At 39.7% G+C, this 12155-nt stretch overlaps 1 protein-coding gene and 1 pseudogene across 1 annotated transcript in view; both read right to left on the reverse strand.

Annotated features, from left to right (window-relative positions):
- MYH15 (myosin heavy chain 15) overlaps positions 1 to 12155 on the reverse strand; it is a 151082-nt gene that overhangs the window by 10866 nt on the left and 128061 nt on the right. The window contains exons 38-39 of the mRNA XM_042902997.1: positions 10842 to 11012; positions 7406 to 7510 (exon numbers count right to left, since the gene is read on the reverse strand). Of these exons, the coding sequence (XP_042758931.1) occupies positions 7406 to 7510; positions 10842 to 11012 (276 nt within the window). The remainder of the gene's footprint in view (positions 1 to 7405; positions 7511 to 10841; positions 11013 to 12155) is intronic.
- On the reverse strand, positions 8056 to 8281 carry LOC122198946 (annotated as a pseudogene).

A 12155-nucleotide genomic window follows, 5' to 3' on the forward strand; every position in this document is an offset into this window, starting at 1 on the left:
GTGGAAAATAGTATGGAAGTTGCTAAAAAAATTGAAAATAGAAATATCTTACATTCCAAGAATTGAACTACTTGGTATTTACCCCAAAATACAAGAACACTAATTCAGAGGGATACATGCACCCCTATGTTTACTGCAGCATTATTTACAATAGCCAAACTATGGGAGCAGCTCAAGTGTCCTCTGATAGATGAATGGATAAATAAAATGTGGTGTGTAAAGAAAAAGAAAGGGAGAGAGATAAAAACAAGAAACAGACTCTTAACTATAGAGAACAGTGGTTGCCGGAGGGAAGTGGGTGGAGGGATGGAACTAGGGGATAGGGATTAAAGAGTATAATTATTATGATAAAAAATAAAAATGATAAAAATAAATCAAGTACACCATAAAAAAAATCGTAACAGACAAATTACTAGTGAGGAGATAGGATTAGTAATCAAAAATCTCCCAACAAATAAAAGTCCAAGACCAGGTGGCTTCACTGGTAAATTCTATCAAATGTTTAATGAATAATTAATACCAATCCTTCCCAAATTCTTTTTAAAAAATTGAAGAAGAGGGAACACTTCCAAACTTCTTTTATGAGGAAAGCATTACCTTGATATCAAAACTGAGAGAGAGAGAGAGAGAGAGAGAGAGAGAGAGAAGGAAGAAAGGAAGCAAGCAAGGAAACTGAAAACTACAGGTCAATATCCCTGATGCACATAAATACAAAAATCTTCAACAAAATATTAGCAAACTGAATTCAGCAATACATCAATAAATCCAATAATCAAATTGGATTTATTCCAAGGATGCAAGGATAGTTTGATACCTGCAAATCAATGTGATATACCGCATTAACAAAATGAAAGATGGAAATCATATGAACTTCTGAATACATGAAGAAAAATCATTTGACAAAACTCAACACCCATTCATGATAAAACCTCTCAATAATGTGAATATAGAGGGTTGTATCTCAACATAATAAAGACCATATATGAAAAACACACAGCTAACATCATACTCAATGGAGAAAAGTGGAGAGATTTTCCTCTGAGATTAGGAATGAAACAAAGATGCCTACTGTCACCACTTTTATTCAACATATTACTGGAAGTCCCAGCAGCACAATTAGGCAAGAAAAAGAAATAAAAGGCATCCAAATCAGAAAGGAAGTAAATGGTCTTGATTTGGAGATAATAGTATATGTAACAAAACAAAACAAAAAACCCCTAAAGACTCAATCAAAAACTGTCATAAATAATAAACCGATTCAGTAAAATTGCAGATGTAAAAGCAACATACAAAAATCGGTTGTGTCTCTGTACACTAATAACAAACTATTCTAAAGAGAATTTGAGAAAACAATCCCATTTACAAATGCATCAAAAAGGATAAAATAGTTAGTAATAAATTTAACCAAAGAAGTGAAAGATCTGTGCTCTGAAAACTGTAAGACATTGATGAAATAAATTTTAGGAGACACAAATAAAATGGAAAGTTATTTTATGCTCAGGGGTTGGAAGAATTAATATTGTTAAAATATCCATATTACCCATAGCAATTTATAGATTCAGCACAGTCCTTATCATAATTTCAATTGTATTTTTCACAGAACAATTTGAAAATTTGTATGGAATCACAAAAGACCTCTAATAGCCAAAAGAATCTTGAGAAGGAAGAAGAACCCTCAAGTCATCATGCTTCCTGATTTCAAACTATAAAACTATAGTAGTCAAAGTATTGACATAAAAACAGACACATAGATCAATGAAACAAAATATAATGTGCAGAAATAAACTCATACACATATGGTCAATTAATTTATGACAAAGGAGCTAAGAATATACAAGGGTAGCCTCCTCAATAAATGGTGCTGGGAAAATTGGACACCCACATGCAAAAGAATGAAACTAGACCACTTTCTTATACTATACACAAAATTAGCTCAAAATGGCTTAAAGCCTTAAATGTAAGATGTGAAACCATGAAACCATAAAACTCCTAGAAGAAAACAGAGGGTAAGCTCCTTGAAATTGGTCTTGGCCATGAAGTTTGGATTTGACATAAAAAAACAATGGCAACAGATATAAAAATATATAAGTGGGACTGCAGCAAACTAAAAAACCTCTATACAGCAAAGGAAACCTTCAGAAAAATGAAAAGGCAACCTATGGAATAGGAGGAAATATTTTTAAATCACATACCTGAGAAGGGATTAATATCTCAAATACATAAAGAACTCATACAACTGAATAACAAAACAGAACAGGAAACAAAAAATATGCTTTAAAAATGGGCAGAGGAACAGAAACATGCAAAGATGCTCAACATCATTAATTATCAGGGAAATGCAAATCAAAGCAACTATGGGATATCACTTCACACTGTCAGAATCACTATAATCAAAAACTCAAGAAACAAAGGTTGACAAACATGTGGAGAAAAAGGAACCCTCGTGCACTGTTGGTGGAAATGCAAACTAGTACAGACACTGTGGAAAACAGTAGAGAGGTTCTTGAACAAATTAAAGAATAGAGGACTGAATCCAATAATGCCACTACTGGGTATTTATCCAAAGAATATGAAAACACTAATTTGCAAAGATAAATGCAGCTCTATGTTTATTGCAGCATTATTTTTAATAGAAAAAATATGGAAGCAATCCAAGTGTCCAAATAAAGTGTGGATAAAGATGTATATATACATGACAGAATATTACTCAGCCATAAAAAGAATGAAATCTTGCCATTTGCAACAACGTGGATGGATCTAAAGGGTATAATGCTAAGTGAAATAAGTCAGAGAGAGACAAATACCATATGATTTCATTCATATGTAGAATTTCAGAAACAGAACAAACAATAAAGAGACAAATAAAAAAACAGACTCTTAACTATAGAGAACAAACTGGTAGTGACCAGATGGGAGATGGGTAGGGGGAATGGGTGAAATAGGTGAAGGGGATTATTAAGAGTATGCTTATCTCAATGAGCAGTGAGTAATGTATAGAATTGCTGAATCACTATACTGCACACCTGAGACTAATATAACACTATATATTAATTACACTGGAATTTTATTTTTAATTTTTTTATATTTTATTTAAATCCAAGCTAGTTAACATATAGTGTAGTAATGGTTTCAGGAGTAGAATTTAGTGATTCATCACTTACATATAACACTCAGTGCTCATCCCAACAAGTGCCCTCCTTAATGCCCATCATCCATTTAGTTCCCCCCCCAGCATCCTCCAGCAACCCTCAGTTTGTTCTCTGTATTTAAGAGTCTCTTATGGTTTGTGTCCCTCTCAGTTTTTTAGCTTTTCTTTTCCTTCCCCTATGTTCATGTGTTTTGTTTCAAATGAACAGAGGATCTGAAGAGATCTTTTTTCCAAGAAGATATACAAATGGCCAATAGGTACATGGAAAGGTGCTCAACATCACTTACCATCAGGGAAATGCAAATCAAAATCATAATGATATATCAAAAAGACAAGAAATAACAAGTGTTGATGAGAATGTGGAGAAAAGGGAACCCTTGTGCACTACTGTTGGGGATACAAATTGGTGCAGCCATGGTGGAAAACAGTATGGAGCTTCCTCAAAAAATTGAAAACAGAACTACCATATGATTCAGTAATTCCACTTCTGGTTACTGATCTGAAGGAAACAAAATCACTATCTTGAAATACCCCATGTTCATGCCAGCATTATTTACAATAGCCAAGACGTGGAAATAACCCTAGTGTTCATCAACAAATGAATGACTAAAGAAAATGTGCTATATGTACAATGGAATATTATTATTCAGCCATAAAAAGAAGGAGGTCCTGCCATTTGCAATCCTTAAGGGCATTATACTAGTGAAAGAAGTCAGAAAAAAACAAATAATGTATGATCTCACCCATATGTAAAATCTAAAAGACCAAACTCACATAAACAAAAAAAAAAGAATTGGTGGTTGCCAAAGGCAAGGCTCTATGGGGGTGGGGAAAATGGGTCAAGGTGGTCAAGAAGTACAAAATTCCAGTTATAGGATGAGTAAGTCCTCGGAATGCAATGTTCAACATGGTGACTGCAGTTAACAATATGATGCTGTATATTTGTAAGTTGGTAAGAGAGCAAGTCTTAAAGAGTTCTTAGCACAAGGAAAAAAATTGTAGTTATGTGTGGTGATGGATGTTAACCAAATTTGTGATAATCATTTCACAATGTAAACAAACATCAAATTATTACATTGTACACACAACACTAATGCAATGTTATGTGTCAAGTTTATCTCAATATAAGTAAATATATAAATACATAAGTAAATAAATAAAGCTTTAACCAAGCCATTTCTATGGCCTAGAATACTTCCCCACCCCACCTAAAAGTACAATCTGCCAGTAGATAATTACTCATTTTAAGTTTACTAAGGCAGGGACCAAGATATAAGAAAATGAGATAGGTCTACCTCTTCAATAAAATCTACTGTTTTCATCTGCCTGTCCCTTTCCCTCCCAGGTTTAAGAAATTTGAAGATTCATAGAATTATGCATGTGTAGAAGTTCTAAAACTAACAGAAGTTTAATTGCTTAAAACCAATTTACTGAGGCAAGTCAATTTTCTGTGTGGTAAAGGAAGCCACAAGGAAGAAAACTGAAGCCTGGAAGTGGTTGCTGATGTTAATGAGCTCCTCCCACTTGAGAAGACAGAGCCTTTGTTAGGCTCAGGCTCACATCTCAGCCCCGAGGCATTACATCACTGTGGTAGCCATGGTTGCGAGTGGCTAAGATTTCCCTTCAAGAAAAGAACTTGCCGTTCAGCAGTGAGGAGGGCACTTACCTGAAAACCTCCAACTGCAGTGCCTTCGGGATCTGCTGTAGCATTTACACTGAGATCACCGCTCCCCAGGCAGCCCCGGGTCAATAACGGCCCAGTGATTACCAGGGTCCAGCCATTTCTGCCCAACATGGGGCTCCTTTCCAGGCAACCTTTGTGCTGGAGACTGCTCAGAGGAGATGGGCTGCAATGTGAAGCTCATAGCCCATCCTCCTTCCTTCACCTTTTCCTTTCATGGATATCAGATTCACATTGTGGTCTAAAGGCTTTCTCTGCCCTGATCCTGCTTGCTCTCCCCTTTGTCTTTCCCAGGTGTTATGTCAGATAAATCTCTTATGCTTCTCAGACTCCATCCTGGCATCTGGTTCCTGGAGAAGCTACCCCAAACTACATTTTGTTTCCTTATCTCTAAAAATGAAGATACTATATCTGTAATTATATTTGTAAGGATTAAATAACATCTATACATAGATCCTTGAATATAGAAAGCAGTGGAAGATAAAATGGAGCAGGTGGATGGGAGGGGGCAGAAAGACTGTCTGTACCTGTTATAATGGTTGTCAGTCCCTAGTCCTACGTCCTGCTTTATAGCACATTATTCTAGGTACTGAAGAGAGAAAATAGGATGAGTTTCCAAATGCTAGAGGGACATACAGGGGAAGATAAATGCTCAATGGGGACTGGCTATAGAACTATTGTGGCTGGGGTCACACTTGATTCCCTTTCCAATGTAGTAGGATCTTCCCAGAGGATGTTTCCTAGGAAATGAAAACCATATTTATGCCCCTTTCAAAATGACATTTTCAATTGGCACCAATGACGTACTATCACAAAACACCCTGCCTCATAGTCCTGGTGGTTATTTTGATGTTAAAGGAGAACAGATTGGATTGGGCCAGCATCTATCTTGAATATTTCAAAAACAGGTACTGATATCAAGAAATGTGGAGCGCTCTCTAATGTCTCTTTAAAGTCACAGGGCCTAGCTTCATATCTTGTGTTAAATAGGTGCCCAGTAGGTGTTATCTGATTTAACAGCAGAAAAGCATTGCATAATTGAACAGATATACTCTGAGCATTGTGCAGACGCCTGGAAGAAATTAAGAACTGTACTTCCGTACTAGTACAAGGGGAAACAATAAGGCTAGCTCTGTGAAGAAACAAAGATAAAACACAATAGAACAAGAATACAGTCTTTGGGGCAATGAAAACCAAAAAAGTATAGCCTTTGGTGTTTTGTTCTATAATGGACTTGTCTTCAGAGGGGGAAAAATGTCAGTATAATCCACAGGAAACTAAAAAGAAGAAAAACCCAGACATCATTAACAAGCAGCATGTGACTCCCTCAGCGTAGGTGGCTTCCTCACCCCCCTCAAAAGAAGGGTAGAATACCACACCTTTCATGCTCCCAAGGTGTTTACTTCCTTAGCCACACATCCCAGGGGCCCACTCCCCAATGGTATTGTTATAACTAGCATACTCTAAAGAAGTGTCAGACTAACTCTTAGAAAAGTCTCAGAAAAGAACCACTTCTTCAGTAAAGAAGAGCTGTGCAAGGAGCTCATTTCATCTTAATTAGCCCAAGATGATGCTTCTGAAGTGCACTGCGTTCTTGTCAACACCATCCTTCTCGCTGCAAGGAGGGAAGACATTGGCATCTCTAACAACAACTCAGCCTCAGGAACCAGAACCAGGACTGGCAGATCTTGCATTCGTACTGCCAACGTTGCTGTGAAAGCGGGTGCCCGGGAGGAATTTGCCTTTTCGCTGGCATAAGCTGTACGGTGCAGCAGGAGAGGGCCAAGGAGTGACCTCTGGCATCCGTGTTCAACAACTGGCACGTGGGCACCTAGTCTGTGCCAGGAAGATGCTGGGCCGCAGAACAGCACACAGCACAGTGCCTCTGCACTCGCGGATTCAACGGTCCCCTCCGTTTGAAGAAAAGGGAAGAAAGGTTAGAAAATGAAAATGAAGGTGAAGGATTGTATTGTTGCTTTAGAAATGCGTTAACTCCTGGTAAGAAGTCTTTCCATCTCTTTTCACTTATTTGCTTGAGACCAACGTTCGCTCACGGAAAAAGAATCTGCCAGCTCCACACGGCCGTATTTAGCAGCTACCACCTGGCACAGGCACCAAACAGAGTCCTCAGTGGCCTGGAGTGCCTGTGCCACCAGAAAATAGGAGCGAGCATGTCCCCTGCTTCGATGTAGCCAGTGTCCCATGTAACACGCTGGCTGAGGAGCCACCCCGACTCTCTGTCAGCCACTTCATTTACACATTGTTCTCACTCAGCCTCTCACAGGAAGGCATCTTTCTGAGAGCACCCCAGACGTTATGTGTGAAAAAATAAGCACGCTATAAATAGCTTTTCCCTTCTAATTGCAACTTGCGCTCACATTTTGCTTCCTGAAGCTCTGAAAAGGGACCGACCCAAAGCACTAAGAGCACAGGAGCCCTGGGCCTGTCAGTCCATGTCTACCACTGAATGTGAGCACAAAGGTGGGGGAAAGAACAGCAGGAGACCTAGGAGGCCACCCCAGGCTTGAAGGAGCGCGTTGCGCCAGCACACAAACGGCAGTGGTTTCCCGGAGTACCTGATAGGTCAGCTCTTTGAGGCAGCGCTCCAGCCTGCGGGCTCCCCTCTGGGCCTCCGCGCTGCGACGGATTTCGTCCTCAAGTTCACCTTCCAGTTGTCTCACCTGCAACAAAACCCTGACCTCAGACTGCAGGCTGGCAGCCAGCAAGACAGGATGCCAGTGAATTTGCCAACTGGCGCGATCATTTGAAATAGAGCAAAGTCATCAAGAGGGGGGGCCACTCTCTTTCTGGCAGTGGTTAAACAGGGTAGCCTCTCAGGGAACACTGCCTCACCAAAAGTGAGTTGGTGGGATTATGTGGGTCTATAAAAGGACCATTTAAACCCTCATCCATGCAGAAGTGGTAAGTTTCCTGTGAGATTACAAAATTGCACACACCCCTGTGTATGATCATAGGTAAGTATACAGAGAATAAGCTATACGGGGCACACTTTAGGGATTAGGACAATGTACTACCTGATCTTAAGTTTCTTCCTCCATGTTCAGCCCTGACTCCCTGAAATCTGACCTTGAGTCTATGTGGCAGATATGTCCCACCCTGCCCGACAGCCCTGTTTTGTGGGAGGGCAGTAGTACGGATGGACAAGCTGCCTGTAGCCTCACAGAGTCATACAGGCAAAGTTAGCATAACGTTCATTCGACAAACATTTTATGCCAACCACACACCGGACCCCAAGGCTAGGGAGACAGCAGTGAAAAGAACAAACAAAAATTTCTCCCGTATGTAAGCATATGTTTTAACGAGGGGAAACCCACAAAGTAAGATAGAGAATATGTTTGATGGTGAGATGTGATTTGGAGAAATAAAACAATTAGCAATAATCGTGCCTTAGATAAACCTCATTGGTGACAATACTGCCATTGTGCAAAGCTGGAGAAATAAAGCAGAAAGGGGTGTAGAGAGTTGATGGAGGAAGGGTGTTCCTTCTCTTCCTTTAGATGTCCATGCCTCTGTGGCTGCCTTTTTAAAATATATTTTTTAATGTTTTTTCAATTATTTTTTGAAGGAGAGAGAGATAGAGCATGAGCAGGGGAGGCGCAGAGAGAGGGGGTGGGGCACAGAATCTGAGCAGGCTCCAGGTTCTGAGCTGTCAGCACAGAGCCCAATGCAGGGCTCAAACTCACAAACGGTGAGATCATGACCTGAGCTGAAGTCGGAGGCTTAACCTACTGAGCCACCAGGAGCCCCCGCCTTCTTCTTGACACAGATGCCACCTTCTCAATGTGGCCTTTTTGACTACTCTTTTAAAATAGCAAAGTCCAATGCCCCAGGGCATGAATGTGCTTGGAATGTCTGACCCCATCTCTTACTCCCCCCCTCCCCTCCCCACTCCAGACACACTGCCCTTGTTTTTCCTCAGAGAGGGCAAGTCAGCAGGTGTGCAAGTTCCTTGTGGACAAAGCCCGTTAAAAAATCTTCTAAACCCCTATTGTCTAGGAACTTAATACATAGTTCTATCAGTTGGGACATGAGACTATGAGGCGACCTTTTAAGGTTTTCTCATGTGTTCATGTGTGTGTTTATGTCGATTAAAAAAACCTCAGGGAAAATCGCTTTAATATATCAAATCCTAGACATCATATAATTTCACCAGTAAATATTCCATTATGTAATCCTAACAGATTAGTATTATGATTATGGTTTTAAGAAAATTAATCATAATTCCTTAGTATCAGCTGATATTTGGAAGCTTATTGCTACTGAGTTAGCATGGGTTCTAGGCTTTATGGTGGACAAACAGCAATTGGAAGCAAAATTAAAAGCTTAAATTCAAATTGGAAACACCATTATCATTCATGTATTTTTTTTTTAATTAGGGAAAAAAGACATATTCTAAGTTCTTTAATTTTATGCCTATATGTTTTTTTTCTCCTACTAAAAATCTTGGTTCTTATACAATCAAGATTAAATAATTATTGGTTAAAGAACTATATTAACCTTACTGATAGTGTTAATGATAAGATACTATTATTTGAGGCATGCCTGGGTGGCTCAGTGGGTCAGCATCCCGCTATGGCTCAGGTCATGATCTCAATGTGTTCAAGCCCCACATTGGGCTTTGTGGTGACAGTGTGGAGCCTGCTTTGGATTCTCTGTCTCCCTCTCTTTCTGCTCCTCCCTCTTTCCCAAAAATAAATAAACATTAAAAACATTTTGTTAAAGATATAGTTATTTGGAACTACAAGTGCAGTTTGCTTTGATTTTTTTTTCTTTTGTCCTTAGATATATTCCATGAGGGATGTACAAAGCACTATGTTTAAAAGTCACTAGGAATAATTCTTCTGTGTATGTTTTATGCCCCTCAACTTGATATACAGTTAGCTTCAGTTGTTTCCATTTGTCTTAACATTTTACAGATTGATTTGTTTTATTCTGCTCTTTGATTTAAACGTGTTTTCTTTTACGTTATGAAGCATGTAAATGTTTTATATGATTTTGCAATCAAAACAACTAAACAAGGTTCATTCACAAGGTCTAAGTTTCATCTCTGTGTTCTCCTCCTATGGCAGCTATTTTTATTAGTTTTTGTTTTATTCTGTCACCACTTCTTTTTGAAAATGCAAGCAAATGTGTATGTGCCCCTGTCTTCTATATTAACCCCCTCTTGCACAAAAGGGTGTAGACTCTACCTTTTCTCTGTGCCTTTTATCATCATCATACTGCTAGATGAGATCTCCAGAACATATTACAGAGCGCTCCCTCATTCCTTTTTAATCAGCATGATTATAAGGAGGCACCATAGATGTGCATTAGAATTCTATTGTATGGATATACCATAAATGTACAAAAGCAATTTTAAGAGGCCCTTCTGAACCATGAAGTCCCAGTCAAATATTCTTCCTATCCTTCTAGCATTTGTCATCCAACCTGTACATAGTCATTGAAATTGATCCAATAATTTAAAAAATCCTATTTTCAAGATAGATCTTCCTATTTATTGTCAAGCTCCCTGAAGGCAGGTGCTACATCATTTCTGTCAGCCCCTCCTATATCTTCACTAAGCATTTCTTGATCCTTGATTTACTTGTCCCCCTTCCCCCTTTCTCTGGATGTTAAAAAATGGGCGTTCTCTGCAGAGGAAATAACAGGAACAGAGGCACAGAAGCAAGACTGCGAGGGTGTATCCGGAAATAGCAGGTAACCCTGGCTGTGGGGAGCCTAGAGTTGGTGTGGCTGAATGGGAAGAGATGCATTCTCACTTAACAGGAAGAGGGAGGCAGAGTTTATCCAGCCCAAGGAAAGTCTTAGTTGATGGCCCAAGGTCAAGCGAGAATGAATGAATATATTGAGATCTGACACTATTAGTGATCTAGAAGTACTAACAAGAGAAGTGACGAGAGAGCTACAAAACATTTGGAATGATATCCCAGGACTATAAGGCCTTGAATCAGAAGTTGTCATGACCTCATGATTATCCAGACAAATGCCTACCCTAGATTCTAGCTTCTGGATTTGCTTTCTACTCCCCATCAGGGCAGTCTGGTCAGCTTCATTCAGTCTTTTTTGTAAGTCTTTAATTGTCTGCTCCATATTCTTTCTCATCTTCTGCAAGTGGGCATTGGTGTCTTGCTCTTTCTTCAGTTCTTCTGTTATGTTTGCTGCCTAAAACAGAAAGAAAGGGGCTGTGATAAGCTGGCAGCCAGTTGACCTTCACATTTCTGCCCACAATCTTCGGGTCCTTATCTGACTAGTTATCATGCCTTCCTCTGTGTCTCAATCTCCTCCCACTGCTCTGTCCCTAACCTGGGCCACCCTCAAGTTTGTTAATGATATGGCAATCCAGATGACATCAGCTACCAGGGAGACTGGGGCGAGGGGTAACAGAAACAGACCAGGGATCAACACCTGTATTGAAAGAAAGGTGACCAACTAAAGCAACAGCTTTGAACTGAATAAAGCCCAGGACGCGTCCGATAACATCACACACCAGGAAAAGTATGGAAGGAGGCCCATGAAGATCTTTCACATCTCTCTTTTATAATTCTGTGATTCACAACAGCAAACAAGTTTAGGCTCCAGGAATTTGGCAGCTACAGATGCTCTCGATGCCAATAATCTGGCACAAGGAAGGTTAATTCTTGTTTGTGAAGGCTGCTCTTGGCTTTGGCTATGTGTACAAGGGTTTGATGTCTCGATGAAATTATTAAGAACCGGTTCGTGAATCTCTCAGAGCATTTAATGTAGGAACACTGTCCTCCCAGCCAAAGATTCTCTGTCTATCAGGTTACCAACCATCTGTATAATTTAAGTGTGAGACGTCTGTGCAGATGGTGAGGGCAAAGAATGAATTATGGAGGCAACTCTGGGTTCTGCTATGTGGGGCTGGGACTCAGAGATGAACTATGTGAAAATTAGAAGGTGGGGGAAGAGGTAGTGAGTTATTTTTCAACGTTGTCAAAAATCTTATAAAGGCACAGTAAAGCAGATAGTCTCCATAATGTGTGACTGCATACATTTCCCAAGCTGGAGTAGACACTCTTTTTATTCCTTTTTCTCTATGTGGATTTTCATAAATGTGAAACATATTATTTTTCTCTTGGCCATCAAACATGTTCAAGCTTTCACACACCTCTTTTCCATCAGAGAGCAGAAGTGCCTGCCTCGATACAAAATAGCTGAGTGACAGGCATGCTTCTCTATTCTTAGAGAGGGCTGGATTCTACAGTGACCTGGTACCCAGGATTTAGTGCAAAGGTTTTGTTTCGTTCCTCAACTGCCAAATAACTCAGGCAAATAGAGACACAA

The sequence above is a fragment of the Panthera leo genome, chromosome C2, assembly GCF_018350215.1.
Source record: "Panthera leo isolate Ple1 chromosome C2, P.leo_Ple1_pat1.1, whole genome shotgun sequence".
Classification (NCBI taxonomy): domain Eukaryota; kingdom Metazoa; phylum Chordata; class Mammalia; order Carnivora; family Felidae; genus Panthera; species Panthera leo.